The sequence below is a fragment of the Limtongia smithiae genome (assembly GCF_038497785.1).
Source record: "Limtongia smithiae strain NRRL Y-17922 unplaced genomic scaffold V1518scaffold_7, whole genome shotgun sequence".
NCBI classification, from domain to species: domain Eukaryota; kingdom Fungi; phylum Ascomycota; class Lipomycetes; order Lipomycetales; family Lipomycetaceae; genus Limtongia; species Limtongia smithiae.
Window position 1 is genome coordinate 74,362 of NW_027117628.1, and position 27,852 is coordinate 102,213.

Genomic DNA, 27,852 nt, shown 5'->3' on the forward strand with positions numbered 1-27,852 from the left:
CCGCTGCTGTGTTCACGTTGACAACTCTTGGAGCCATGGGACTAACGCAGATATTTAATCCGTAGACGCACCGGCATTCACATTGCAGACACAGGCAAGCGCGATGACTATGGCATGGAGAACGTCGACGACTTTTTCTTGTCTTCGCCTGAAGAAAAGCCCGCAAACGAGTCTATCGGAGGCAGCAAGACACTTGATACCGAAGAGTCAATGGAGATCACCGACGACAACGTCGTGCTACAAGAGAACAGGACCAATAACAACATCCAAGGATCACCGGTACGACGACAGCAACCTCGCGCGTCAAGTGTGGGCCCGTTACTCCCGCGACGCACGCCGGTGAAGACAAACATTGGCTCGCCCGCACGACGCAACGAGTCCGTGCCGCCGCAGCCGCCGCTTGAAAGTATCGCGCGGAAATTGATCTTTTCAACCTCGTCATCGCCTGCTCCTACGGGGATTGCTGTCTCGGGAAAAGGCAAGTCGAAAGCGCGACAGGGCAAGCCGTTTTCGATGGCGGACTACGATGTGCTGGAGGATGATGTACACGCACGGAGGGAAGATAATGACAGCGTACAGGACGCTGAGACGTCTTTCAGATCTGCTCGAAGTATTGTCGGCGATGATGAAGATGTAGAGATGGACGTCGACAGTGACAGCGAGGCTGACGCTGAGAAGGATGACATGGCTGATCCGATCGAAGAGAAGATGAAGGCATACAAGGAGCTACAAGAACGCGAAGAACGGGAAAGCCATTTGCGGATTGAGAAGCTTGCGGAGAAGAAATTACAGCAGCCAATCGCGACCATAAAAGGCAATACCGCTGTGCGGCACTCCAAGTCTGTGACAGCAAACCCGGTACTCGTCAAGCCAGCACCCGCCAAGTCAGCGCCGGCTAAACCAGTATCCGTCAATTCAGGGCCTGAAAATCCAGTATCTACTCGGAAGGCAGGACCACGGATGGCGCGGCGCACAAAGAGTAACGCAATCAAGCGGTACAGCCTGCCAGAACCAGAATCAGAGTCTGAAGAGTCAGAGTCCGAAAAATCAGAGTCGGAAGCTGCAGATGACGAGGTGATTAGCGCTGTGGAATCTGCAGTTAACTTTATTGAGGCTGAGACTGAGGGCGAGAGCGGAGAAGAGGAAGAGGCCGAAGAAGACGAAGAAGAGGAGATCGAAGAAGAGGTGCCGGAACTTTCAGACTCAGAGGACGCATTCCAATCAGACAGCGAATCAGAGCGGCCGATACCGATAAAAGCGAGCCGGCGAGGGAAGGATGATAAATCCAAAGCATCATCTTCGTCGCTATCAAAAACTACAACTGCACCGCCTAAAGCTAAGGTTGCACCATCACGGACAGCGATCGCGAAACTTGCGCGACAATCAGCACCAAACAAGCACCGACTGTCATCTTCCCAGCCGGCGCCGTCACGGGCGAGAACGACAACCACTACTTCTACCGACGAGAGAGTATCTTTATCTCAACCAAGCAAAGCAATGACTAGCGTGAAGCATGTGATACCCAAGCACGATGAGGATGATGATGTCGACGGTGATGTACGGCGTTCAAAGCGCGTGCGCGTGCAGCCTGTTGCATTCTGGAGGAATGAGCGCGTCGTGTATACACAGAAGCGGGATGCGGAGACATCCGTCAAGGTACCACAGATCAAGGAGATCATCCTGATAGACTCGCCAGCTCCTGCTGCGCCGCGGGGGTCATCAACAGGGCATCACAAGAAGTCATATCGAGGAAGGAAGGCTGCGAGCGTGGATGAGTTGTCTGACCTAGATGAGGAGAATGGCTATCACAGTGATCCAGAGGAAGTTTACGCGGATGTTCAAGATTACATGCAACCGAATACCACGGTTTCACGGAGTATGTGCAGTGCGTGTTTTGTTGGCGAGTTTGTACTGACAACGCTACAGAGATTGGAGTGTCGGGCCACGCGATATCGTACATGTCCGCCGCATCGTCGTTCAAGTTCGCCAAGACCTTCGACGAGAGCGGTTTCATGGCATCTGGCATGGTGAATCTTCCGCCAAAGGGCTACAAGGATGTGAAGCCATCCAAGCACAACTGCCTGACATTCTGCGTCGTGGAAGGGTACGTCGAGATAACGGTCCAGGACTGCACGTTCCGCCAGCGGCGCGGTGGCCATTTTATTGTTCCGCGGGGGAATTATTACAGCCTGCGGAATGTGGGCGACAAGCGTGCGTTGGTATTTTTCGCGCAGGCGACGGATACGTTGTATAACAGCGAAATGGCGCGGAAAGACACGGAGGCGAATTAGATAGGGCGGTTGGGAGTATGGGGGAGTGGTTTACTTGTAAGATTAATTTTGTGTGAAATAATAGAATAGCACATAAGTCATATCTCGTCGTCGTCGTCGTCGTCGTCAGCAAATATGTCGATCTCAGGAAAGTCGCCGACGTCGACCTTGTCAGGGCGAACGAACGACCCGTGATTGGGTTTGGCGGAGAAATACCGTTTGGCAGGGCCTTGCCGCCCCGGAACCGTGACGGAGCCATCGTTCTTACCGACAGGTTCGTCGAACTCGACGCCGACCCACAGATCTTTGTCGTCCGGCGATAGCTGTGCAAAAGCAGGAAGCTCAGACACCTCGCCAACAAAGCGAACCACGCCGCGGCGTTCGTTAGGCTGTAGGACGCGGCAGCGCTTGCCGGGTGCGATGCCTGCTCTCGCGACTGTCTGCACAAAGTCCGAGATAGGAATAACTGCAGACGTGTTAAAACGACCGAAGTGGTTGCGTTTCTTCCACGCCAGAACAGTGTCAGCGCGTCGTTCGTACTCTTCAGGTGTAAGCTCAAACTTCTCGACCGCCGAGACGTCGGTGTAATTCTCGCGTGCGCCCGGCGGCCGCGTATCAGAGACGTGCAATCGCGCATACGGCACGTCAAGTGGCGCACCAGGGACTTGTGCTAGTGTTGTGGTGTCCTCGTCGGCGGCGGTGATACGGATGGGGATTTGTGAGTGCGCGACGAAGACCTCGAGCGACTGCGCGGACGCGGGGACGCCGGTGACTGGCTCAAGGCGGATTTTCAGCTCCGTGATGGTCCAGGACGGGGAGATGCGGCGTTCGGCGGTGATCTGGGTGGTGGTAACCACCAATGGAACATCGGCCATGGTGATGAGGATGGGGTGGAATGGGGAGCTTGCTGCCGCGTTCGCGACGCGTCGAGGCGGTAAGGTCAACAAACGCAATTTGGGTCTCGTGTGCGCGATTCTCTTCACGTCTTCACGATCACCTTCACCTGCATGGAGCACGGCAAGCACGACACAAGAATGACATCGGCAGTATCACATAGCCCTCCATCTACAGGCACAGTCACCACCGACTCCGCAGCGGTTGCACTGGAACGTGAGCACGTTCACAAAGTGTACGAAGAAATAGCATCGCATTTCTCACAAACTCGGTACAAACCATGGCCAATAGTCTCCGCGTTTCTGCTTGCGCGCGAGCCAGGCTCTGTTGGAGTCGACATCGGCTGCGGTAATGGCAAATATCTCAATGTGAACCGGGAAGTGTACATCGTCGCGACAGACATGTCGGCGAATTTGGCGTCCATTGCGAGGAAGGAAAAGGTAGAGTTAGCTGTCGCAGACGGGCAATCACCACCGGCTCGTGCAGACGTTGGCGTGGCAGACGCTTTGTTTCCAGCGACGTGTCCAGGGCGGTGTGACTTTGCGATTTCAATTGCGGTGGTGCACCATTTTGCGAGCCGGGCGCGGCGGGTCGAGGTTGTGCGGTGTGTGTTGGGCAGTGTGCGAAGAGGCGGACGGGCGCTAATCTACGTGTGGGCGCTGGAGCAACAGCAGTCCCGACGGGGATGGGATGAGCATCATGCGCAGGACGTTATGGTGCCGTGGGTGACGGCGAATGGCAAGGCGAAGGGCACGACGGCGGGTAGCGACGAAGCTGAGGCGGTAGTCAAGGAGCGATATTACCACCTCTACCGCAAGGGCGAACTTGAGGAGGATATTGTCGCTGCGGGAGGAGTGATTGTGACGGGAGGCTACGAGCGGGATAATTGGTGGGTAGAAGCCACGCCTAGCACATGAATGTACAACAGTCCGGCGAGGTGGCCGTGGGAAGTGGGGTGTGTGATCCAGCTCACTGATCACAGATCGACACACAGTCCCTGCGATGCGATAACAAATCGCAAACCCCGCCTTCCGCATTGGGAACGCGGGGCAGCTGAGTGAGCTCGGCGGTTGCTTACGTGCGTAGCTCAAACGCGGACCTCCGTGGCCCCCGTGACCGCGCATAAATATCGGGCTACATCCGCGATCAGCCACATCGATTCCTACCTCACCATACACAAACACACAATTCGATACACAACATGACGACAATTGCTGTTGCTGGAACTCATGGCTTCCTCTTCAAGCCAATGGTCGCGGCGTTTACTTCCGAGCTGTTCAGCGGCAAGTACGCTCTGCCCGTGATCGCGCTTACCCGTGACGTCGCGACGGAGGAGCCAATTGACGGAGTCAAATTCGTGCAAGTCGACTACGCTGATCCCGCGACCGTTGTGGCGGCGCTTAAGGGCGTGGATGCGTTGGTGAATCTGATTGGCTTTGCGCCGGATATCTGGACGGTCCTGGTCGACGCCGCGGTCACCGCCGGCGTTGGAAAGTACTTCCCGTCTGAGTTTGGGTGCGACTACCGCAAGCTCGAGAGCACTGGCGTCAAGACATGTAAGTTGCAATTGTGTGCAGTAGCGATCTGTTGACGTGACGGCTGACATCCGCAGTCTTGTCCCTGAAGGCGGATCACGCGACGTATGCTCGCAAGGCGGGCATCCCAAAGGTCGTGTCGGTCGTAACCGGGTTGTTTTCGAAGTTGTTTGTGTTTGGTTTTATGGGCCACGACTTCAAGAATGGCACCGCTCAGTTCTACGGGGACGGTACGCAAAAGGTGACGACGACCGACCTTGCCGACATCGGCCTGTCCGTAGCTTCGCTCGCTTACCGGCCAGCCTCGGAGCTGCCGGACTACGTCGCGGTACAGGGCAACGCGGTCACGCTGAACGAGACGGTAGATATCTACGAGGCTGCCACAGGCAAGAAGCTGACGGTCACGTACACGCCTGCGCCAGACTTCTCGGTCGCGACGGATGCCGAGTCCACTGACATCGGCGCCAAGTTGAAGACGATGTCGGCGCACCCGGAGTGTGAGGCGTTCTCGTTCTCAGGGAACGATAACGAATTTGTGAACCCTGGCTTATGGAAGTGGGTCACCATCGCGGATTTTTTCAAAGCGTAAATGTGCCGCAAGGCTAATAAGAACAAGATCAATCGATTACAAAATGTGCGCAGCAAGGTCACACCCAAACGTGCATTAGCCAACGGCCGTACGTAGCATTTAGGAATAAGCTGCAGGCGCGCGCGTGAGTGAGAAAGCCAGAAGCCATGCCTCAGGTCCCCCGCTCCGTGTGTGCCCGTGTTGCTATGAGATTCGTCGACCAGGAAGTCCGTCGTAGGAACCCAAGTAGATCGACCATTCCCCCCGAAGGGGCATCCCGGCCAATACAAGAGTCAGCACACAGGACTGGCCGACTCCGCTGATCATCGAGCGCAGCAGCGCGGGAGCAAAACCCCCGACGCTACCGACCGAACCTGTGGAGAAGAAAGGAGGAGAGGGAAAAACTTGAAGATTTTTATTATTGAATTAGAGTTTGGGTTGGGGTGGTAACCCTATTTTTTAAAACCCTAAGATGGCATGACGCACTAAGCAGAAGAGAGAAGATGAACTACTATACAAGAAGAAAATAGATGGTCACGAAAATAGTTAGAAGAAAACAAGCAGAACTAGAGCGTCTCAATCCGTGAGAGCCAGTTGATGACCATCATGGCGGAGACAAGGGAGACGTCTTGGCCGTATCGGGTGCCGTCGTAGGAATCGGCCTGGAGGGTGAGGTTGTACAGGTTGAGGACATCGAAGCCACGGTCGTGAGCGCGCTTGGTCATCTCAACGTTGAAGTGGTAAAGTGCATTGTTGCCCTGTTCGATAATTGCGCCGGGAGGTTTGAGATGGCCGGCGGAGGAGGCACCGATCCAGAGGATGGGACGGTGATTGGGGTTGGGCTCGTGCTTATTGGCCTGCTCAAGGATGACGTCCATGACCTTTGTTGTCTTGTCCCAGTTGAAGCCGTGAGAGAGGCCCTGCTGGAAGATGATCGGCACGGGCTTGGCGGTCTTGTGGTAGGTAACAAACAGCTCGTCAAGCTCCTCGAGGGTGGATGAGGGCACGGGCTCCGCCGAGACGTCGAGAAGACCATGGAAAATGCGGTTGCAGGCATACGGCGCCCCAGTCTTGGTGGCGTCTTCCTTCGCGCCGAGAATCTCGGTCGAGTCGACGATCATGTGGTCGACGACGCCGGTGCCGCCACCGGAGCACTGCGCGTTGGTGTACTGGAACTCGCATCGGCAGCGGCGGCGCAGTTGGTCGTTGAGCTCCCAGTTCTTGAGCGCACCCCAAGCGACGTTCTTGCGGAGGATCGAGTTGAATGCACCGTAAATGTGGGAAGATGAGCGGGCGTCGCCGATGAAGATCAACGCATCGAAGCGATCAAGGATCATACAGACCTCTTCGGGGGAAAACCAGCGGTACTCGCAGTCGAGCGGGTGGTACGGCGAGTTGAAGCCGATGCGGCCGCCTCCGGAAAGAGCGTCAAGGAGACGGGCCTTGTTCTCGCAGTAGGGCCGGACGAGAGAGCCGTCGGGCTTCATCATGGGGTTGTAGAGGCGCTGGGAGTTGATCTCGCACTCTTGAGCCCCGTAGAAGTCGGCAAAGTAGTCGACGGGGCCGCGCTTGAAGCCGTCCTGGCCGAGCTCCGCCTGATCAATCTTGCGCTGGAGCGCGGCACGGGCCTTGGCCTGGGCCTGCTCATTCGACATACCGCCGTCTCCGCGGCCGGCACCGAAGATGAAGTGCAACAGCGCCCATGTGATGAGAATGATGCCGGATATGCGGTAGACGGGGTTCTGTAGCACGAGCGAACCAAGGTTAACGACACCGGCCTTGGCCATGCTGTTGGGGAGCGGCAACGGAAGCGCGCGGTCGGAGGGGGCCAGTGTGAATGGTGGGGGGAAGGGGGTCAGAGAGGAGGGGATGCGTGTAGGCGGATGACTTTGCCGCGATGGCGGTGGCAGTATGGCGGACGGGGTGGCAGCCGGGACGGGCGGCGCGGCGGCGGAGGCTCAGGGCGGGCAGCTTAGGTGCGGAGGGGGGAGGGTCTTGGGAGGCCAGTGAAACTGGAAGCGGGGAGTTTGGGGGAAGCGCGCGACGAAGCAGCAATTGCGCAGCTGCTGCACGCACTCTCCGCGACGCACCGCCACGGCGGCAAGGACGCCAATGGCTGCCCCGCCACGCACCGCCACCCCACGAAACCCCGCGCTCACACTCGAGATCGCCGCGACTCCCACGCCATCATCTCATCTGTCATCCTACATCGTCACTCCCCCGCAACACACACACATCCATCTTCATCACCATGTGTAAACCCTCTGTCTGTTCGAAGTGCTGTGCGTTTTTCCCCTTGCTGCGCCAAACATAACCCCGCTAACTTCTCGCAGCCGGCAAAACCTGGTGGGGCTGCGGCCTGCATATCCCCTCCGTCCTCGACGCCGTCCCCAAGTCCGAATGGTACGTTGTTAACGATTCTTCGTCCGTTGTTTCCTCGCTAACTCCCGTCCAGGTGCACCTGCGAAAAGACCGCCGGGAGCGCATACCCTCCCAAGGGCGACTCCCCCTCCGGTGCGTGCACTGTGTCCTAGGCGGCAGGCGGCCGTCGAGTTGTTTCTGTGGGTGTTGGTGTTGTGTTGAAGCTCCTCGTTGCTGATATCCGTGCTGTAGCTTGATTCGTCATGTCGCAGGAGCCGTGCCAGGTGTACTCGCTAGTGCTCGCGATTGCTCGTTGTTGTCGCCGTCTACGCAGTGCTCTGCGCTGGGTACAATAGGCCACACGTAACTTAGTATCACTCGTCCGAAAAATAAAAGAGCCTTCCTCTCCTCCGAGGCATGGCATTCGTATTGTACTTCGTCCTGTAGTTTGCAACTTCGCGTTTGTCATCTGTGTGCAGCATGTGTGGACATCCGGGGGGCTGCTCCAGTGCAGCACAACGCTTACGCCGCACACACAAAGATATCGCGATAACGATCCGATAGCACCGTAGCCCAGCCATGGTCCTCGCCTGCTCCACGTGCAACAGCATCATGCGCTGGGCTCTGCTGCGGCCGCTCGTGCGTCCATCCGCAGCAGCGGTCGCCGCTCTCTGGTCTCGCCGCTTCGTGCGCATACCGCCACAGTACCTTCTGGACGATTACATCCCGCGATACCTCCTCCAGACGAAGGCACAGCTCGACGCGAAGGTCGCCGATGCCGAGAAGTACTTGCATGACTGTCGTCTGTGTCCGCATGACTGCGGAGTCGACCGCTACGAGACCACTGGCTACTGCGCGCTCGGTGCGGAGCGTGTGCCAGTGTCGAATATCTCGCCGCATTTTGGAGAGGAGTCCTGTCTCACCGGAACGAACGGCTCAGGTACGATCTTCTTTGCGTCGTGTAACCTGCGCTGCGTGTTTTGTCAGAACTACGACATCGCGCATGTGCATGACGCCGGCGAGATGCTGACTGCGGACGAGATCGCGCAGTGGATGGTCAAGCTGCAAGATCTCGGCGGGTGCCACAACATCAACTTCGTCACGCCCGAGCATGTTGTGCCCATTGTCGTGAAAGCCATTGTTGCTGCTCGTGGTCTTGGTCTCCGCATTCCCATTGTCTACAATACCTCCTCTTTTGATTCGATGGACTCTCTTCGCCTCGTCGATGGACTCGTCGATATCTACCTCGCCGATTTCAAGCTCTGGTCGCCCGAGTCCTCCAAGCGCCTACTCAAGTCTGATCTATACCCTGAGACCGCGCGCCATTCGCTGCACGAGATGACGCGTCAGGTCGGTGTGCTCAAGCTCACAGGCGATGGTCTGGCAAAACAGGGTGTGCTCATCCGGCACCTCGTCATGCCGAATCACGTCGACGACGGTCGCGAAATCATGCGCTTCATCGCAAACGACATCGACCGCGACTCTTTTGTCAACGTCATGTCCCAATACTTCCCCTCCGGCCACGTCGGCCGCAAGAGCACCCGCGGCGCAGGAATCCGCTATGAGGACATCAACCGGCCTGCATCCGACCAGGAGCTCGCTGCCGTCGTGTCGGCTGCCAAGACCGCTGGTCTGTGGCGTTTCAATGATGCAGAGGAGTATGGCGGCTATTCGTAACCACGGTTGATTGTACATATGCAATTATATACGAGAATCCTGTTCCCTTGTAGAAGTAATGTGCTGCTATGACATCACCGCCCGGAATCAGGAGGCAGATTCTGCGACGCCTTGGTTATCATTTCGACATTACCAGTAGCAGGTGCAGGTAGCGCCGGGTGACAGGTAGCGGCACCTCACCGACACGGTCCGCAACAACAACAACAGATATCACGACGAGAGCATGTGATCCAGAGCGCAAATGAAAAACGCTCAATGTTAGTTATCTCCGAGGGTCTGCAGCTGGAAGCTCAGCCGCCAGCGCTGTCCAGATCTCAGCGCCGGATTCGATCCCCATCCTCAGCTTTGCAGCATTGCGAGGTCGACTACCTACCGACGGCGGCAGAGCTTCATATGTGCAACAGCCACAACAGCCGACATGGAGGTGACGAGGAAATCTGCCGCGTCAGGTATGCAGGATGTTTACCTGCTAGGGTTCTCCGGCGGCTGCTATATAGCCCCCCTTTGTTGCTTCCTGTCGCCGCCAAGTTTAGTGGCGGCCGGGACGTGACCGTCTGGGTCCTTGCCATTGTTCTCCAGCGCACATGATAAACAACGGTGCCGGAACCGTGTGGCAGTACTCTAAACCCTCGACTGATACGAGATCCAGATGAGCTGCAAAGTCTTGCCGCTCATCTTTCGTTCTTGTCCGGCTCCTGCTCAGCAAGTTGCGGCGGCCGCGGAACTGCGCCTCCCCGTCAGTTCCTCACGGCCAAGCACGCATCTCTCTGACGGCTCTGCCGGTGCACCCCGCCTAGTCCGCTCGCGGCTCGCGATGAACCTGCGCTTTCCTCCTTTTGTCCAGCAAGCGCGAGCCGATTTCGGTGTTTGCTCTCGCCTACCCGTTAGGAGCACGATGGTGGCTGATGCCACGCGGAATGTGCGATGATGTAGGTTGGCGCTGGTGATGCCTGCGCTAGGCGCGTCGAGTAAACAGCGGAGGCGTATTTGGCTAGCGACGACGGCCGGGCTGGGTGTTGCGAATTTGACTGGGCGTACGGAATGTTACGTAGGTCAAGGCGAGCATGTCCGATCTCCAAGCTCAACGACCACTCTCTGGTCGTCAGGTGCTCGCTCTTTATAAATTGCGCTGTCCTTTTGGTTTCTTGTGTTTGCTGTGTGCAGGTCTACAGGGGACATACCATGACGCGACACAGTCCGATCGGCGACGCCAGCCGTGAGGAGGGTCTCGCAGTCTGCCGTCGTCTGAGCGGGAGGTCTGCAGCCTGCCAGCTGCCACATGCCGAGTGGAAATCTAGACGTGAAACGGCTGCAGGACGATCGACTGACCGCTGGAGGCTGAGCGGCGCAGCGGCACGTGTGGCGATGTTGCGGTAGCTGGGACACCCGGACGACGGCGAGTCGAGTTGCCTACGACGGTGCGGCAGCGAGGCCACGACACGCGTCGCTAACGAGAAAAGCCGCTGACGAGCCGTGTGCACAGCCATGGATTTTGGTTTCTTCGATCGTCGGCGAGGAGGGTCATTGAGAGCGGGGAAGATGGCAACGCGCCGTCAAACACGACAAGCGGGAACTCGATGGCGTTGCCGCGGCAAAGGACAAGTAGAGCGCGGAGCCAGCCAAACAGACGGCGCATGTGCCGCTGTGGAAGCCTGCAAGGTTTCTTCCAGAAGCAATTTCCGCCACTACGGCGCCGGTAGCAGCTGCAGCCGCAGATAAGTGACACTAGGCCCAGCGCGGACAAGCGTGCGCCTGGACCCCGCTCGATTGGACAGGATGGAACCAGGATGCAGGGAGCACCCAACGCAGCGCGGGTGACGACGCAGCAAGGCAGGTGCCCGCCGTCCGGCGCTGCTATGCCGTGAGTGGCGCGCGAGCGCTACACACTAGGCCGTAAGAAGCATAGTCAAGCCGTGCGAGAGTGCATCTGGAAGGCGGCTGGCGCGTTTCAGGGTCTCGATCGGGACTAGCTTCAAGAGGGCGCGGCGCAGGAGAGCCCTGGCGCAAACGGCGGCGGGCGATCCATGCGCACAGTGTGACTGCGCGAACCCGCGGTGACGTGGTCTACGCCGGGCGCGGTCCGCAAGTGCGCTGCTCCGCGACCGCGACCGCAGCGGAGCGTCGCGTCTTACTTCCTCTTCTTCTTCCGCATCCTCCTTTTCTTCCCCCTTCTCCCCCGTCACTCCGCCTCCGCATCGCGTCCGTCCCAGAAGCACATCTCCGCAGGCACCATGTCGTCCGACGCGGAGACTGCCTCTACCTCCACTTCCTCCTTCCTCACATCCCTCATCGTCAACGGCATCCTCTTCCTCATCTTCTTCACTTGCTTTCTCGTCCTGCGAGGCCGCAACCGCCGTATCTACCAGCCAAAGACATTCTTGGAGACTATACCGGAAGAGTGAGCATTTCCCTGATCTTGTGCCGTCGCGCGCGTGTTCTCCCTTCTTGAATTCCGCTGACAACGGCTTCCAGTCAACGCACCGAACCGCTTCCTGTCGGTACGTGGGCATGGGCGAAGTCTCTTTTCTATCGCTCCGATGCCTACGTCCTCCGCCAGGCCGGCCTTGATGGCTACTTTTTTCTGCGCTACATGCGCCTGGTCATCATGATTTCCGCCGTCGGCATTGTTGTGCTGTTCCCGATTTTGCTTCCAGTCAATGCCACCGGCGGCGCCGGCCAGACGGGTCTCGATATTCTGTCGTTCACCAACGTGTCTAACCAGAAGCGTTATTACGCCCATGTTTTCCTTCTCTGGATTTACTTTGGTATCATTCTCTTCTTGATCTACCGCGAGTTTATTTACTTCCTGTCCGTCCGTCAGGCCGTGCTTACATCTCCGTACTACTGGAACCGTGTTTCCTTCCGCACCGTGCTTTTCCAGTCCGTCCCTGAGGCCTTCCTGAACGAGCGCAGTCTGTATGCTCTCTTTCCCGAGGCCAAGAACATCTGGATCAACCGATCCTACGCTGAGCTTGCCGGCTACATCAAGAAGCGTGACAAGTTTGCTTACAAGCTCGAAGGTGCCGAGATCTCCCTCATCAAGAAAGGTCTCAAAACCAAGGCTAAGCAGGAGAAAAAGAACGCTGACATCGAAAAGATCGACTCGGCTGTTGGTCCTGTCAGCGATTATGTTCCCGACAAGAAGCGTCCCCATCACCGTCTAAAGCCCCTCGTTGGTAAGAAGGTTGATACGATCGAATACTCGCGCGAGCAGCTTGCCGAGCTCAACCCCAAGATCAAGGAGCTCCAAGACGATCCTAACCGGGCAAAACTGCTAAACTCGGCTTTTATTGAGTTCTCCACTCCGGAGACTGCTTTCGACGCTTTGCAGCTTGTTGCACATCACATGCCGCTGCATATGGCGCCACGTTACCACGGTCTTCGTCCAGAGGATATTATCTGGTTTAACCTTCGTCTCCTGTGGTGGGAGCGTCTAATCCGTGTATACTCCTCTACCGCTTTCCTGGTTGTGCTCGTCATCTTCTGGTCGATTCCTGTCGCCGTTGTCGGTATCATCTCCAACATTACCTACATCACGGACAAGGTGCACTTCTTACGCTTCATTCTTAACCTTCCCTCTGCTCTACTTGGTATTGTGACTTCCCTTCTGCCCACTGTCATGCTTGCCGTTCTCATGATGCTCTTACCCATCATTCTCCGTTTGATGGCTCGCGTTGCTGGTGTTCCGTCTCATTCACTCGTTGAGCTGCACGTCCAGAACTCGTACTTCTTGTTCCAGGTCGTTCAGGTTTTCCTTGTCACCACTATTACTTCGTCCGCGTCGTCGGTGGTCACCAAGATTATCGAGGAACCAACCTCGGCTATGACTGTCCTCGCCCAGAACTTGCCTAAGTCTTCCAACTTCTTTATTGCCTACTTGATGCTTCAGGGTCTTACTGTTGCTGGTTCAGCTATTCTGCAGCTCGTTGGATCTATTGTGTTCAAGGTGTGCGGTATGCTTCTTGACAACAGTCCGCGCAAAATGTACAAGCGCTGGGTCAGTTTGAGTGCGATTGGCTGGGGTACCGTGTTCCCTATCTACACAAATCTGGCGGTTATTGCTATTACGTACTCTGTCATTTCACCTCTTATCCTTCTTTTCTCCGGCTTCGGATTTGGGCTTCTGTACGTCGCGTACCTGTACAATTTTATGTACGTTTACAAGCCTCAGGTCGACCTTACAGGCATGGCGTACCCGCGCGCTCTGTGGCAAACTTTCACTGGTTTGTATCTTGCCGAGGTTTGCATGCTTGGTTTGTTTGTTGTCGGCAAGAACTGGGCTTGCGTTGTCATTGTCGCGATCGCGCTTGGATTTACTGCGTTTTTCCAGATTACTCTGCAAAACGCTATGATGCCTCTTCTGGCTGTCTTGCCCAAGTCGATTCAGATGCAGCGCGCGCACTCGATGGGACTGGATGCCAACTTCCCGCCCAGCACCGCCACCACTCCCAAGGAAACTGTCGAGAAGACTGTGAGCAATGACGTGGAGGCTGCCGCGAACTACGAGTCTGCCCGACAGAAAGCGAAGTACTCTAGCCTGTTCTGGAAGTTCATGCGACCGGATATCTATGCGTCCTATCTTGAGATGAAGGACAAAATGGTTCCTGACTGGAAGGCACCTGAGTATACTGTTGACGAGGAGCGTCATGCCTATACACATCCCGCAGTTACAGCGCAAGCCCCATTCTTGTGGGTTCCGCGTGATAAGTACGGCTGGTCGAGCACAGAAATCGAAGCTTCCGCCAGTGTCATTGGTATCAGCGACGAGGGCTCGCACTTCGACGACAAGAACAAGATTGTGCGTGAGGGTCTTCCTCCGGATTATGAGGAGGAGAAACACTTGTAAGGCTTTTTCTTGTGTCAGAAATGCTGTTTCTTTCGTTATTGTATCATGAGCGGGTCTTTACTGAGTGTGCTTGTTATTTCTGGTTTGGACTACTTTTTTATACATTCTTCCGTCAATGGTTTGGCCATGTATTATTACTCTTTTTAGTTACTAAGCTAAAACAACACTAATTCACAAATTAAAGTAATTAAATTAAATGAAATGACTTTTGCTTATCTGTAAATGTTATTAACACTTCGGGCGTCGATGTTCAAGCGCTGGTGTGGCCATCACCATCTTTCGTCTGTCTCTTGCTTCTCGTCCAGGAGCATACCAATATGCGCTAACACTGCAATTGCTTCAAAACTTTAGATATAAGATCGAAGAGCACTATAAGCCCACAGCTGGATTAACCTGACGGTACACGTGACGCGTACTGGGCAACCCCAAGTCATGAGCGAGTGCAACACGCCAAACACAGGCAAAATTGTAGCACAATATGGCAACAGTTAGGTACAATTAGTCGCGCCACTTGTCGCGCAGGTGCTGCGCAGCATGCCTTGCGCTGCTGCTGCACGGCAGATATATGCAGACACGCGTCCATGATGCGCCGAAAGAGGCAGATTGTCAACCGAGTGATCTTATGATACTTTTGACTAGTAATTTTACTACATTGAAATTCAAGGAGGATCGCTCGTAACACGGAAAGCGAGATTTTCACTAGGGCGCAAAGATAATGTTGCTAAACCGCACCATGCGCAGCTATACTCGTGAGACGTGTGGCGCGTCAGGTGTGCTTGAAGAGCATCTTCATCTTTCAGACGAGTCGATGATCCCGTTACCCATGGGGCTGTAGGCACACCACCCTTGCCCGGGTTCTCATTGCTCTTGCCTTCCTCCCTCTTCCGCACATCACTCACACGATTCGTCTGGCGTGTCTGGCGGTGCAATATCGATAATTTGCCATAACTGCGTCGAATCGAGTGATTTTTGCAATGATGCACAGATAGACGCTGTTCTTAGTCTCTAATTGCAACCCAGCAGGAGTTAGAGGCGGTTGTGTATTATTGCATATTCGTGAGATGAGCTTTGCAGGCGCGTCAGCGGCGTGCACGTATGAACACACGTTTGTTTGCCAAAATCTATTCAAGTCTACCTATACATGTGCGCCAGAGTATGTCGTCCGGACATGTTGGCCGCAGCCCGGACACAGCGGCAACGCCTTATACAGCGCGTGCTCGTACTCCATCTGCGCGGAGTCGACATTGATCATTGCCGCGCGAATGCCCATGATATTCATGCGAACCAAGTGGTCCCAGATCCAGCCTCGCTCGAGCTTGTCGCGGATGACTCCCTGCGCGATGCGGAGCGGGAGAAGCAGGTTGAGAAGGGTGACGGTGGACTGGTGTAGGAAGAGAAAGCGCGCGGAGCGACAGATGATGCGGGCAAGGGCGATCATTGTGGTGTGTTGGCGGCGCAGGTATGCCACGAGGCGTGGGGCGGCGGCGAAGGTGGACGGAGAGACGGTAGGGCCGTTGATATCGGAGTCATCGTCGCTGAGTGCGACAAATGCGGTGAGCATGAGGAGATGTGTCGTGAGGATCCGCGCTTGATGGTATTCGATCGCGATTCGTGCGTCTCGAAGACTAGCATATTTCAAGCTCGGTTGGAAAAAGTGTGTGCGCACCCACCAACTCTCCTCATCTTCAACCGTAGCGCCCTCTGCGGGAACATACGGACACCGCTGGTCGTGCACACTGAATACACCCAACACATCTTCAGATATCTCGTCAGCCGCGCTAGCATCAAGGTCGCCAAGCATGTCCCCGGTGGCAGCTGCGGCAAAGTTGACAAACCACTGGCGCAATCGCGCGTCGATCGAGAGAAGTTCGGTGCGAAGCTCACGCAGCGCGCGGCGCGCTTCGGGGTTCTTCTGATATTGTTTTCGCAGGCGCTGGCCGCCGCGACTGTCCCTATCATTCAAATCTTCGTTTCCCGGATCGTCGTCCTCGTCGCCGTCTAAAGAGTCAGCTGAGAGAGATGTAGCGCTTTCGTCCTCCTCGTGGTATGGCAGCATCGTGAAGTACCTTGTGATCCTTAGACGTACCGAGCAGATCTCAAGCACAATGTCGTACAAATGCTGAATGGCATACTTGTTCTTGATATTAGGCTGCCACGGCACCGTTCTCCACTCTGGCAGATTCAAAAATGACGACTTGTTCAAGGAAAGAGAATGATTCACTATCATGCAGCGCAGCGCTTCAAACAGTGCCCGATTCCCGCCTTCTTGGTATGCTTCCGGCCCACGGAGTAGCATTAACTCTTTCGCACCTGTGATGAGCGCTGTCCAGCTCCGATGGGTGGCGCATTGGTGCAGTTCAAACAGTGCAAGAAGCATACTTGATGATACTGCGTCGTCAGAGTAGGAAAACATATTGCCGCGACGAGCGTCGACGTCCATAATGACAAAGTCGTCGCTATTGCCGTCAGGGAAGGTGGAAGAGGAGGCGGTTGTCTTAGATGACAAGTTGTCGCCACTTGATACTGCTCTATAGTATGCGTAGTCTGGGTGTAACGGTGAGTGCCGTTCAAGTTGGGGGACGTCCGGCAGCGGTTGCGCGAGCCACATCCGTAATGCAGATGCAGGTGATATCGCAGGCGCTTCCAGCACCTCCCGAGCACCAGTCTCGCTGTCCGCCGCAGCGCTATCCAGGGTGCGCTGTATGATCTTCTTCTGGTACCGCAATGCATGCGTCACCCAGTGTGTCGCGAGAATCTCGATTTCTGAATCATGGAATAATAGCGCGCAGTGCAGCAGCAGCAACGCACGCGCGGCGAATGTGGTTGACGATGGTTCAGTTGCCAGCACGAATTGAGGTAGCATATCGATCCAGGAAGTTTCACCAGAAATTTTTTCATATATCCCTTGCGAGAACATGAAGGCGGTGCCGCCGCGCTGCGACAACGAAGCTTGCGAAACGTTAACAGGTGAAAACGGCAGTGGTCCTGACAAAGTGCTCGTCACGCGGTGCGAGAATCGTTGGAAAAATATTGAAAGACAATAGTTGTACAGTTCATATTCCGGAAATAACACGAGTTCACGAGGGATGTCATCCTCGTCGTCGTTAGGACTGAGTGAGGAGCTACTCGAGTCGGGGGTGCTGCTGGCGGTGAAGCGACGTAGTTGGTTGCCCAGCTCTGCCTCGTAAAGTAGCCACGGCATTGACATACGGGTGCTTGATGTCTGACACTGCCGAAGCTGGTCCGTCGCTGTCGTTGCCTGTTCTAGTGACTGGCGCGCCGCTGCCTGTGGTCGCGGCGTTCGTGGTTGTCGTGGCGCCATGGCGTGCCGTCCTCCAGTCGCTGTAGAGAGTTCTTTTGCTGCAGCCGCTATTCTGCGCATCGTCCCGCCGGTCCCAGTCTGTGCTCCCTGTAGCGTAATATTCTTGAAGATCCGCCCTGGCGATGGACCGCCGCAGTCAAATCCCATGCGTGTGCACCGAACGCACTTGGGAAAAGTCTCGTCACACTTGACCTTCCTGCGTTTGCAATTTGCGCAGCCACGGCTGCCGCCTGCCACGCCGACCATTGGGGAGATGGAAATGCGAGCTCCGGAGGATACGTGAAGAGCAGAGCGCTGTCTAAGGTGAAGAGAGTTCAGAAGCTGGCATATTTAAACTGATTGCGCTCAGGGTGATCCTCAGACCTCATCGCACCAGTCAGCATTTAGCAATTTGTTCTGGGTGTGATGTTCGGACACAGATGACGCAAAGCAAATTGCATATTCCGTGCAACAGCACCCATATTAATGTGCGGCGCCTTACACAGCCTCTTGGCGCGCGTCTGTAACACGCCGCACAGCCCACCATCGGTCAGTGCATATGCTTTCTCTCGGACTAAGATCTTAAAATGCATTCTTCGTCAATTAATATTTCCACAAAATGCTACCTAGTTCCGCGTCGGCGCGACTGCCGAGTCCTGCAGACACGTCGCATGGTAAATTTTCCCATCGTCGCCCATCGCGGCGTTCATCCACACCCACGCCTCCTCCTGGTCACTCCACACACTCTTAAACTTCTCCATGCAATTTGGACACGGCTGTGCCGCGGCCGCCGCGTCTGCCGGCGCGAGCACGTACCGCTTCGACGCATCCTCCTTCTGCGCACCGTCGTTTGTACCATCGCGGTTTCCATTGTCGTCTCCTCCCGCCTTCTCGCTCTCTTCCAGCAGCTGCCGGTCGTCGAGGTCGGTGTAGTGGATCCACTGCTCTTCATCAAGATACCAGCTCCGGCTCTGACCACGCATGTCATCACGTATCCGTTTGTTCACGCGAAAGTGCCAGTCCAGGTGCGCCTTGTGGAGCTTGCGGTCACTCTCTGTATCCGCAAACCGTCGTCCGCACGTGCTGCACTGCAGTGGAAGATCGTCGTACAGTAACGCAACGAGCTCGTCGTGAGGTCTATATCATTGAGTTAGATTTACGGCATTGTACCAAGCACAGTGTGTAGACTCACTTCTGGATGAATTTTGTCGTCAGCTCAATCTGCAGTCCCCGGAACTTTGCAAAGGGATCTGGCGTCTGCACGACAATCGCATTTGCAGCAGGCAATGTAGGCATAATCAATCCCGCTAGACGTAGCTGATCAAAGAGATCTGTGGGTGTACGGCCACCTGCCGACTGTGATGCTCCCATCGAACCCAGTAATAATCCCAGCATATCTGGCTGTGTTGATGCCGGCGCCGGCGCTGGTGCACCGCTTAATTCTGTTATTCCTGATAGGTATGGTGCTGGTATGGGCGCTAGCAGCTGCGTTTGTGGCTGTGGATTTGCCAAGAGGTGTGCCATGGACGCAAAAATGTCTGGCTGAAGAATCGATGCAGTACTGGCAGCTGGAGGTATGCCTGGTATCGTGGCTGCCGTGGTAACCGGTGGAGTCCAAACCTGGTTCTGCTCCTGCGGCGAATTCCATGTCCGCTTCGGCGCTGGTTCCGCTGAAGACAGCTCTGGGGATGCCTTGCGCTTCCGTTGTCGTTGTCGTTGCAGCTCTGACGATAATAAGTCGAGCTTTTCTTTTATCATCGATAACTGCACAGGTGGTAAATCGGAGCTTGACACGATCTTGTGAAGCTGCGTTAACGCATTCATCTGCGTCTGTCCGTCCTCGTCTTGTGGGTTCTCCAGTAGCTTCTCGTTTGTGAGGTCAACCAGTGTCCCTATCTCTTCTATCAATCCTGCTCGCGTCACCATCCCGACTGCTGCAACTCCTGGTGCCGATATCTGCGCAGCTAACGGCTGCGGCTGCGAATACGAGGAATATCTGATACATGTAATCGTATTAGCACGCTTCGTTATACTGCCTTCAAAATTCCTCCTACCCATTAGACTGTGTGCCATACGGATCCTGTCTATAGTTGCCACCCTTTGGTTCCGACTGCAGCGAGGCATAATCGTAAGTGGCTTCCGGACGATACGCCTGCCCGTACTGCCATTGTCCCGCAGGTTGTATTGCCGAGCGCACCTTCGACAGGTAAATCTCAATTTTCCGCAACTGCTCGTTCGGAAAAAGTGATACCTGGTTGGCCGGCGGTAGGATCCACGTGTGGAACAGCTCGTGCATCTTGCGTCGTGTTGGGTCGCTTACCGTCGTGTACGCATTCGTGAACGTCTTATACAGGTTCCGCCCAAACAGCAGAGTGTACGGGCTTCCCACGTTCTTGCATATTGAGTCCAGTAGATATAGTGCTGGCAGTTTGGCTTGTGGTGCACACTTTAGGAAAGTATTAGTAATCTCTTCAGAACTGCATCAGAATATCAGACCGCTGGAAAGTATTTTTTCCCTCCCATATTCCCGTCTTGTTGTTTGCTTTTCTTCTCTTTTCTTCTCTTCGCTCTCTTGAGACAATATTTCTATGACTTACGATCACAATTTCATGATAGTGCGCGCACCTGGTTTACCAAGTACGTCATAAAAATACGCTCTACATGTAGGCCTGTATACACTGCAACATCATGAGACAATAATCACTCATCCTCACTTATATACATATATAGAAAGCAGACTTGACGCAAACACAAAAGTAGGGGATGGCGCGCCACATTGCCGCATAGGGCACAGATATTATGCGCAAGGTATAAGTGTGAAAATATCAAAGAAACTTACTCTCGCGATATGGTCTTCGATGGCTCGGGTGATTGCTGTGGCGGCCTGAATATTTTCCTGAGCGATGATCGTCAAGTTCGTGATGATGGGTCTCGAATTGGAGGTCAATTCTTCCAATGATATCATATAGTCCTGACGGATGGAATCCTGTTCCTCCAGTATCGACGTCATGACTTGTGGTGTATTGTGAGTATATCTGTGAGAATAGGAATGTGTGTATGTGTTTCGGACCGATGAGGTAAGGGCTAGACCAAGTATGCTGCAGAACGCCAACGACAGAAGAAAAGAAAAACACAATGGAGTCGGGGACAAGACTTATGTAGTATTAAAGAGCTAATGCAACTAAAAACTGAGCAAGGTAAGCAGACACGCAGCGATGAGGAACTGCAGATGCCACAGCCGATCGGCCCTAGTTGCGACGCGACGTGACTCAGACGGTTTGATCTCAAGCACAATTTTGATCACACAAATCTTGCTGGAAACAAAACAGTACCCGGAAAAATACCGGCTAAGAACACACCGAGAAGCGTTAACGACAAGCCAAACTTGACGCGAGTGTGGCAAAAGCACACCAGTCAGTCGATTGCCCCGCCACCAAGTCACTCTGCGAAAGACTGCACCCGCTGAAATTACTAGCAGTCAGTCTGTCGAAAACTGCAAGTAAATCGATGCCGTCGGAGGGAGGAAGGAGAAACGAGAATAGATCAGATGAGAGAGTGTGTGGTAGTTGGGAATGAAGAGGACGGAAGACGAGCAAACAAAACGACGCTCAGTTGCGCGGCCCAGCCAACAGCAAATGGAAGGGGCGGGTTGGAGAGCGGACTGAAAGCTGCGACTGCCAGCTGCAGCCGTCAGCACGCTGACACTGATGTGGGATCTGTACCTGCCAGCAATCAAGGGGTTCGTGGCACGTGTGGCTGTGCAGTCACGCGACCTGGCTAGTGTACGGCTGACAATGCGGCTTCGCAGCAAGGCGTTGCCGTGCCTGGCCGTTCCCAGATATTAAAGCTTAATTAGCACTTCAGGCGACTCGCGCGTCTCGCACACGTATCAGATTATTTCGGGACAGTGCTGCGGCACTGCCGCTGCTGTGCGCGTCGGACTCCTAGCATCCGCCCATCCTGTCCACTGACCGTCGTGTCGGCGCGCGTGTTGTACTTGTCCACCTGCAATGGTCTGGCGCGATAGGCGTCTCCTCTGTATGTCGCTGCCATGTCCCTGATAGCCGCGACTGATTTACCGGGAGCAGCGAAAGTGCATGAGCTAATACCCCCTCGACAGCTCTTCGCGTCGTCGTATTAGCGTTCGCGACTGCCGTACTCGTCGGCCTTGTCGTTGCCTTGTTTGCTCTTGACATCAATGTCTCGAGCATTCAAAGTGTCGACTTGAAAGCGACAATATGCGGTGTTCACGACGCTTCTCAGGAGAAGGTTGACTCCTACCCTGGTGCGACCACTGCGACGACTGCGGAACTCATTGAGCCCACATCTTTTGCGTCGCATTATTTACAAGGCGCAGATGACGTTTTTCTCATGATCAAGACCGGTGCTACAGTACTTTGGCAGCGAATGCCAATACAGCTTGTTACCACACTGCCGCAAGTGCCCAACTTTGCTCTTTACTCCGATGCGGAAGACAAGATTTCTGGCATTCCGGTAATCGATATTCTAGCAAATACATCTAGGGAACTTCGTATGTCCGATAATTTTGTGACCTATCGCGAGCAGCGGCAGGTCATTGACCGTCACTTGAATCTGGAAATATACGATCCGAGGCTCAATATCGACGGTGGCTGGAGCCTTGACAAGTTCAAGAACTTGCCCATGGTTGCTAATGCGTACCGTACCATGCCTACCGCACGCTGGTACATTTTCATGGACGCGGACACCTACATCCTGTGGCCGAACATGCTCTCCTGGCTGAACACACTGAAGTCGTACGATGAGCTCTACATGGGCTCAGTGGCATATGTTGGCGACCAGCCTTTTGCCCATGGCGGTTCGGGTGTCATCATGTCCGCTGCTTTGGTCAAGCGCGTATTTGGAAAGAATCCAGATCTCGAATGGAAGTACGAAGAGTTCACGCGGAATCAATGCTGCGGCGATTACGTCCTTGCCTATGTTCTTAACGAATTCAACGTCCGAGTTGTGTCTGGCGAGCTCTATCCTCACGTGTCTTGGCGTATCCAGGGCGAACCACCTACATCTGTGTACTATAACAAGGACAACTGGTGTAGCGAGATCGTCACCTTCCATCATCTAACTGCTCACGACATCCAGAAGCTGTACGAGTTTGAGCACAAATTTGGCCCCGACGAACGCATTCTCTATAAGGATGTCTACCACCACTTCGTACTTCCATACCTTGTCGAGGATCGCGTTGACAATTGGGACAACCTTTCAGAGTCGCGTCGTTACCGTTACGTTGAGAACGAAGTGTCAGAGAGCGATAGCGTTGATCCGGCGTCGGGATCGTTCGAGGCCTGCGAACGGAAATGCGACGAGTGGGATCGCTGTCTGCAGTTCAGATACCGCATCGGAGAGTGCCACTTATCTGAAGACATCCGCTTGGGCATGCGTGTTGTCAATGATGACAGCCCGTTCTCATCAAAATGGCGCGTTGACAGGATCCGTAACATGCGAAAAAACTCTCAGTGCGATAGTCTAAAGGGGCCAAAGGAAGGCTTCTTTTTTGAAACAAATAATAAGATATGATCTTAATTTGTGCCATCGAAAGACAATCGTGTGCTATGTGCATGTTCTGTTAATCCGCATTCTCGGTCAGCTCTATTGCTTTGAGTTTGAAAGGCGATCTCCTGCATCGTGTGCAGGTGCAGCTTGGAGAAAGCATATGATTTTTAGTTTTGTATCAGGTTTGGATCTGTACTGGTATTGGCTCTTTGGATAATAAAACTTCTTAGAATGTTGGTTAACCGCAGAGTGTGCCTGTAGCTTTTCAAGACTGACGGCGGCCGAATTGTGGGACATACGCCAGCCAAAGTTTGTTCCCAACTCTTGACCACGACGAGTGTGAAGCAAATGACAATCGCCATTCGAACGATCAAAACTACTTATTACCGTTCAAGCATACTACTTCCTCTCAGTCGATCATTTTATTTACCATTACCCATATTCCGTCGCAGCAGTTTGTTAGCATTCCGCCCCTACTCCAGCACCAACATGTCTGATCCTGCTCTTGATTTACTTTCCGAGAAGTTTTTGAAGTCGATGCTTCTGAACGCGGATCCTAACGTGCGTGCATGACGATATAGTCCATTCAAGTATCATGCTGACTTACCTCATACAGCAAGTGAACGCTTCAATCACAAGCCAACTTCCCACGCTTACGCCGGAACAGGAGTCAAAGCAGGGCGCGATCCTCGCTCTTTCCGAGACCTTTCCAGAGTCCGCACCCGAGCTCTCGAAAGCCCTTGGCTCGTCCAAGTTTCTGCTCGGCACAGATACGCCTTCCCTCGCAGACCTTATCACATACGCGCGTGTGCGCAAGCCCGTCGTCGAGACATGGACGCCAGCGGAGTACCAGAAGAATGGCGCGCTGATCCGTTGGGCTGATCGCGTGCAAAAGTCCGCGCTGTTCAAGGACACCCCCGTCGATGACGAGGTCAAGATTGATATCGCTGTTCTTGGTGGATCGTCCGAGAAGAAGCCGAAGAAGGAGAAGGGCCCGAAACCACAGCCTGCGAAGAAGGAGGCCGCGCCAATCACACCCGCGATGGTCGACCTCCGAGTCGGGTTCATCCAGAAGGCTATTGAGCACCCGGACGCCGACTCGCTATACGTATCCACCATTGACATGGGCGATCCAACTGGCCCACGAACCGTGTGCTCGGGTCTGCGCAAGTACATCCCATTCGATGACATGCAGCAGCGTTACGTCATCGTCGTCGCAAACCTAAAGCCGGTCACTATGCGTGGCATAAAGTCCGAGGCGATGGTTCTCTGCGCATCAAACGACGATATCGTCGAGTTCACGACCCCTCCCGAAGGCTCCAAGGCCGGCGACAAGATCTTCTTTGAGGGATTCGACGGTACCCCCGAGGCGCAGCTCAACCCGAAGAAGAAGATTTTTGAAACTCTCCAGCCCAACTTCACAACAAACGAAGATCTCGAAGTTGTGTTCAAGACTGTTGAAGGCGAGGAGCGAAAGCTGGTCAACAAGGCGGGCAAAATTGTCAAAGCCCCGACGCTTATTCGGGCCCAGGTGCGATAAACGCCTGTATCAAACAGTCGAACTTCTCACTAAGAAACACAAACTCATCAAAACTGTATATCTCATAATATAAAATATTTTTCCACAATAACTACTCGCGACTTGCAAGCACAATGCAAAACATATCTTCTAAACAAAGAACTAACTCAACTCTCCGGTAGCTGACAAGTAAGCTGTCGGACAAACAAAACAAACAGCAATCGCAATGAACAAATAGAATCGGGGTACAAATTGATACAGAACAACCACGAGATACTCGGGCTTATATATAATTCTGCGATGGGCGAAAATTTCACGAAAAAGCAAGTTCCTGTCTTCAAGGTCACCGGTCCAGCCCTTATATTCCCACCATCCTTATACCCTACCAATACCATTACAGACCTAAAACCTTGCACCAAGAACCAAGTAACATAGCAATATGCGGGAGGAATATCATTATTGTCAATCGACCGTCAGATCTTCTTCAATACCCAACTTGCGCCAAACCCAAACCTAAAAGGAAGCGACACTTCCTCATGAAAGTCCGCCAAATTGTAAATCAGCCTCCTGACAGTGTCCGCCATGATTAGCCATCTGGTCTATGCCAAACGATACAAACGCCGCATCGACAATCATGGAAAGATTTCCTTCCGTCGCGCCAAGGACAACCCATCCGATTGTACCACCAATAAGTCCGACAATATAGCCGTAAAAACTACCGCCATTGACATCCTGCGCAGCATGCACCCAAGCGCCAAATCCCAATGCCATCGCAGTCAACGCACGTGCTGCAGAAAGTAGCATCTTCGACATTCGATATGCCGTAAACGAATCCCTGTACGAAGAATCAGGTGTAGCACTCGTAAATCTTAAGCTTGCAATGCCCCGTGCCGAAGTAGCAAGGGCTTGCGAAGTCATGGCCGAGTAACTCAAGGTGAGTGGATTTGTCAAAGATGTGATAGGTCCTGGCACGAGATTCATCATAAACGACTGAACAAAGGCTGCGACTTGGCGAGGCAACATCAGCAGGGGTAGACGGACCAATAGCGCGACTATTGATGCAAAACAAGATGTGCCAAAATACACAGTGCTCGCCAAGCCCAACGACGTCGACACGATCACATTAGACGAAGCCAGCGGTAGTTCCTGACGATGAAAGTACCACTGTGAGACCGTTATGGAAGTTGCTGCCCTGTAGAATAATGTTAGTGTCGCCGCAGCGCAGATCCAATTCCAATTGCACTGTACCTTTGAACGCCGGAAAATACTCCCCATGACCATAGAAACATCAAACAATACCAGGCGCCTAAAAACCATGAATTTTGATCCAGAATCCAGGTCGAGATTCCCGTCTTGCCAACGATGATCGTGCCCTTCAAAAACACACGTGCAAACATGGCGACCCACAACCACGTAAATAAAACAAAAGAGAGTAGCGTGCCCAGGCTCAACCATATAAGCGCTTGGTTTTCGTTCAATATATTGCAAGCCAATTGGACAATCCCAATCGCATGACCTATCGCACGGCGGTTGGTCATTATGAACCAGACCCAGAAAACGGCAGTTAAGGTCGGAATCAGACTCGTCCATCGCATAGCCTTGTCCTGTGCCGTGTTTCCGCCCCAGCTGTCGCGGTACGACATGATGAGGGGGTACATCGTCAACCCCACTAACAAGAACGGAATCGAAACCATGAGTACGTAAAGAGCAGGTTTGACGCATTTTCTCAGAACAACAAACCAAATCGCAGAAATTGCGACCGCAACAAATGTGTCCAGAGCAAGGACTGAGATAGACCCGCCGATCGCAGTGTAAATACTATCCGGCAAAGAAATCGAGGTGACAACTTCTGTTTCCAGAAAGACCACAAACGAAGTGGCAAATAATGAGCACATCGAAAAAATATATAAATTCCCCCAAAATCTGTCTTGGCTTCGCAGACTAGTGACGTGATTCAGAGACGGTGGTACGTAGCCGTCACCAATAATAGCCGGATTCGCGGGAACACCAGAAATCGGAAGTTCGTCGAACACACGAGGTGGCAAATCTTCCGGAGCATCTTTAAAACCTGCAGGCTCGTCCGCAGGAATAGGAATTGCAATGTCAGTATCAGCCACAATCTTCTTTAGGACTTCTGCATCTGACGCTCCGAAGTCTTCAAAATATAATCGTCTGTTTGCAGTCGCGTTATTCATCGTAGCAGTTGTCATATTTCTCGGAAAAGGATGCTCGTTAAATCGAAGTCGGGCTGGCGGGGGGGACTGTCGACGCGTACGGGACATCACGCTCTCAAGGCCAACGCTTTCCAACGAATTTCGTGACGACAAAACTTCAGATAGCTCATTTGCATCGTCTGCATCAGACGACACAGATCTTCGCAACACTGGACGCTGCTTCGCTGATGTTGCCTCATCGCCACCCTCCTCTTCGTCATAGGGCTTCCAGCTGCTTCGTATGACCGATTCAGCGCCATAGAGATGGCCCGTGTAAGTTCCTGTCATGTGCTCCTGTGCCTCGTCATGCACGTCGTCCTCACTGGTGTCGAAATGAATCCGGCTATTTCCAGCCAATTCACCATGGTTGGTTGCGCCGATAATGCTGTTCGTTGTTGATGGCGCGGCTGATTTGAAGAACAAGCTGCGACGCCCAGTAAAAAAGCCACCGGGTTGAGGTGCATGGCGCTGTGACTGCAATAGCTGTTGTTGATCTTCGGGACCCATGAGTGCGCTGTCCCGATCATCCTCAGGGTCGTACTCGTCCTCTTCAGGCACTTGTCGTGATCGCCCGGGAAACATCCGTGCTGTGGCCTGAGGATTCGCCGGAACCCAAATACGACGAGGCAAGTATCTCGATCGCCGGCTGTCTTCCAGCTCCGACACTGTCTCGACTGCAGAGTGAAAGAGCCGGGACGCAGAAGTTGAAGTCGACGCTTGGGAAGACGTGCCAGCACGCGACGGTGGTTGTCCACGCGCTAACGATAAACGGGTCGGCGATGGTCCGGCTTGCCCGCTTGCCGATGACATCGCAGACGGAGACGAAGCATCCCGGTCTGCCGTATTCGCCGTGGCAGGTAAAAATTTAGATGCGTCTGGATTCTCTGAGTTAGCTTATCAATGTGGACCCCGCGGTGCCAGCGGGTTAGTTGGCTAATTTCGTACGTACACTCAGAAAACATGCTCGGCAGTATTGAAAATCAGCATCAGGTAGACAGACAAGACGTGTCCGGTAGAATATTCACGAAAGAGAATCGATCCAGTGTAGTGGTATGCGTAAGATGAGAACTTGGAGCGGGGCGTTTGCGCGAACTCGAGAGCGGTCACGGTGTTGTAGATTTGAGAAGCGCGGACGTGCG

General features: G+C 54.0%; 13 protein-coding genes across 13 annotated transcripts; 8 read left to right on the top strand and 5 right to left on the bottom strand.

Moving 5' to 3' along the window:
- Positions 1–114: 114 nt before the first annotated feature.
- On the top strand, positions 115–2,291 carry V1518DRAFT_374553 (Mif2/CENP-C like-domain-containing protein; the record flags this gene model as incomplete). The annotated part of the gene is made up of 4 exons (XM_066901465.1): positions 115–858; positions 979–1,031; positions 1,134–1,876; positions 1,927–2,291. The coding sequence occupies 4 exons, from the start codon at positions 115–117 to the stop codon at positions 2,289–2,291; spliced, it is 1,905 nt and encodes a 634-aa protein (XP_066758955.1).
- An 18-nt stretch (positions 2,292–2,309) lies between these two features.
- V1518DRAFT_417560 (CAP Gly-rich domain-containing protein) lies at positions 2,310–3,285 on the bottom strand. Its single transcript, XM_066904341.1, has one exon. It carries the CDS (start codon positions 3,143–3,145, stop codon positions 2,369–2,371), a length of 777 nt encoding a protein of 258 aa, XP_066758956.1. The 5' UTR covers positions 3,146–3,285; the 3' UTR covers positions 2,310–2,368.
- V1518DRAFT_417561 (S-adenosyl-L-methionine-dependent methyltransferase) lies at positions 3,077–4,262 on the top strand. Its single transcript, XM_066904342.1, has one exon. The coding sequence runs from the start codon at positions 3,278–3,280 to the stop codon at positions 4,079–4,081; it is 804 nt and encodes a 267-aa protein (XP_066758957.1). The 5' UTR covers positions 3,077–3,277; the 3' UTR covers positions 4,082–4,262.
- On the top strand, positions 4,263–5,637 carry V1518DRAFT_394336 (uncharacterized protein). The gene is made up of 2 exons (XM_066901795.1): positions 4,263–4,720; positions 4,777–5,637. The coding sequence occupies exons 1-2, from the start codon at positions 4,366–4,368 to the stop codon at positions 5,286–5,288; spliced, it is 867 nt and encodes a 288-aa protein (XP_066758958.1). The 5' UTR covers positions 4,263–4,365; the 3' UTR covers positions 5,289–5,637.
- A 24-nt stretch (positions 5,638–5,661) lies between these two features.
- V1518DRAFT_417564 (uncharacterized protein) lies at positions 5,662–7,301 on the bottom strand. Its single transcript, XM_066904343.1, has one exon. It carries the CDS (start codon positions 7,052–7,054, stop codon positions 5,834–5,836), a length of 1,221 nt encoding a protein of 406 aa, XP_066758959.1. The 5' UTR covers positions 7,055–7,301; the 3' UTR covers positions 5,662–5,833.
- A 217-nt stretch (positions 7,302–7,518) lies between these two features.
- Positions 7,519–7,801, top strand: V1518DRAFT_427723 (uncharacterized protein; the record flags this gene model as incomplete). The annotated part of the gene is made up of 3 exons (XM_066906053.1): positions 7,519–7,549; positions 7,601–7,670; positions 7,723–7,801. 3 exons carry the CDS (start codon positions 7,519–7,521, stop codon positions 7,799–7,801), a joined length of 180 nt encoding a protein of 59 aa, XP_066758960.1.
- A 363-nt stretch (positions 7,802–8,164) lies between these two features.
- On the top strand, positions 8,165–9,354 carry V1518DRAFT_417570 (uncharacterized protein). The gene has a single exon (XM_066904344.1). It carries the CDS (start codon positions 8,208–8,210, stop codon positions 9,303–9,305), a length of 1,098 nt encoding a protein of 365 aa, XP_066758961.1. The 5' UTR covers positions 8,165–8,207; the 3' UTR covers positions 9,306–9,354.
- A 2,055-nt stretch (positions 9,355–11,409) lies between these two features.
- On the top strand, positions 11,410–14,370 carry V1518DRAFT_394340 (uncharacterized protein). Its single transcript, XM_066901796.1, has 2 exons — positions 11,410–11,703; positions 11,778–14,370. Exons 1-2 carry the CDS (start codon positions 11,537–11,539, stop codon positions 14,149–14,151), a joined length of 2,541 nt encoding a protein of 846 aa, XP_066758962.1. The 5' UTR covers positions 11,410–11,536; the 3' UTR covers positions 14,152–14,370.
- A 418-nt stretch (positions 14,371–14,788) lies between these two features.
- V1518DRAFT_417573 (uncharacterized protein) lies at positions 14,789–17,837 on the bottom strand. The gene has a single exon (XM_066904345.1). It carries the CDS (start codon positions 17,717–17,719, stop codon positions 15,287–15,289), a length of 2,433 nt encoding a protein of 810 aa, XP_066758963.1. The 5' UTR covers positions 17,720–17,837; the 3' UTR covers positions 14,789–15,286.
- Positions 17,838–18,078: 241 nt separating this feature from the next.
- On the bottom strand, positions 18,079–20,462 carry V1518DRAFT_427727 (uncharacterized protein; the record flags this gene model as incomplete). Its single annotated transcript, XM_066906054.1, has 4 exons — positions 18,079–18,589; positions 18,645–19,448; positions 19,507–19,898; positions 20,292–20,462. 4 exons carry the CDS (start codon positions 20,460–20,462, stop codon positions 18,079–18,081), a joined length of 1,878 nt encoding a protein of 625 aa, XP_066758964.1.
- Positions 20,463–21,358: 896 nt separating this feature from the next.
- On the top strand, positions 21,359–23,223 carry V1518DRAFT_417578 (uncharacterized protein). The gene is made up of 2 exons (XM_066904346.1): positions 21,359–21,490; positions 21,573–23,223. The coding sequence occupies exons 1-2, from the start codon at positions 21,463–21,465 to the stop codon at positions 23,003–23,005; spliced, it is 1,461 nt and encodes a 486-aa protein (XP_066758965.1). The 5' UTR covers positions 21,359–21,462; the 3' UTR covers positions 23,006–23,223.
- A 25-nt stretch (positions 23,224–23,248) lies between these two features.
- V1518DRAFT_417580 (uncharacterized protein) lies at positions 23,249–24,612 on the top strand. The gene is made up of 2 exons (XM_066904347.1): positions 23,249–23,542; positions 23,598–24,612. The coding sequence occupies exons 1-2, from the start codon at positions 23,330–23,332 to the stop codon at positions 24,519–24,521; spliced, it is 1,137 nt and encodes a 378-aa protein (XP_066758966.1). The 5' UTR covers positions 23,249–23,329; the 3' UTR covers positions 24,522–24,612.
- V1518DRAFT_417582 (uncharacterized protein) lies at positions 24,544–27,843 on the bottom strand. The gene is made up of 3 exons (XM_066904348.1): positions 27,663–27,843; positions 25,749–27,588; positions 24,544–25,692 (listed from the first exon to the last, which is right to left on the bottom strand). The coding sequence occupies exons 1-3, from the start codon at positions 27,673–27,675 to the stop codon at positions 25,035–25,037; spliced, it is 2,511 nt and encodes an 836-aa protein (XP_066758967.1). The 5' UTR covers positions 27,676–27,843; the 3' UTR covers positions 24,544–25,034.
- Positions 27,844–27,852: the final 9 nt, after the last annotated feature.

Coding starts and splice junctions, on each gene's coding strand:
- V1518DRAFT_417560 (XM_066904341.1), bottom strand. CDS start 3,145: ATGGCCGATGTTCCATTGGTGGTTACCACCACCCAGATCACCGCCGAA.
- V1518DRAFT_417561 (XM_066904342.1), top strand. CDS start 3,278: ATGGAGCACGGCAAGCACGACACAAGAATGACATCGGCAGTATCACAT.
- V1518DRAFT_394336 (XM_066901795.1), top strand. CDS start 4,366: ATGACGACAATTGCTGTTGCTGGAACTCATGGCTTCCTCTTCAAGCCA. Junction 4,721..4,776: donor GAGCACTGGCGTCAAGACAT/GTAAGTTGCAAT, acceptor TGACATCCGCAG/TCTTGTCCCTGAAGGCGGAT.
- V1518DRAFT_417564 (XM_066904343.1), bottom strand. CDS start 7,054: ATGGCCAAGGCCGGTGTCGTTAACCTTGGTTCGCTCGTGCTACAGAAC.
- V1518DRAFT_417570 (XM_066904344.1), top strand. CDS start 8,208: ATGGTCCTCGCCTGCTCCACGTGCAACAGCATCATGCGCTGGGCTCTG.
- V1518DRAFT_394340 (XM_066901796.1), top strand. CDS start 11,537: ATGTCGTCCGACGCGGAGACTGCCTCTACCTCCACTTCCTCCTTCCTC. Junction 11,704..11,777: donor TTGGAGACTATACCGGAAGA/GTGAGCATTTCC, acceptor AACGGCTTCCAG/TCAACGCACCGAACCGCTTC.
- V1518DRAFT_417573 (XM_066904345.1), bottom strand. CDS start 17,719: ATGGTCGGCGTGGCAGGCGGCAGCCGTGGCTGCGCAAATTGCAAACGC.
- V1518DRAFT_417578 (XM_066904346.1), top strand. CDS start 21,463: ATGGTCTGGCGCGATAGGCGTCTCCTCT. Junction 21,491..21,572: donor GCGCGATAGGCGTCTCCTCT/GTATGTCGCTGC, acceptor CCCCCTCGACAG/CTCTTCGCGTCGTCGTATTA.
- V1518DRAFT_417580 (XM_066904347.1), top strand. CDS start 23,330: ATGACAATCGCCATTCGAACGATCAAAACTACTTATTACCGTTCAAGC. Junction 23,543..23,597: donor TTCTGAACGCGGATCCTAAC/GTGCGTGCATGA, acceptor TACCTCATACAG/CAAGTGAACGCTTCAATCAC.
- V1518DRAFT_417582 (XM_066904348.1), bottom strand. Junction 25,693..25,748: donor GTATTTTCCGGCGTTCAAAG/GTACAGTGCAAT, acceptor ATTATTCTACAG/GGCAGCAACTTCCATAACGG.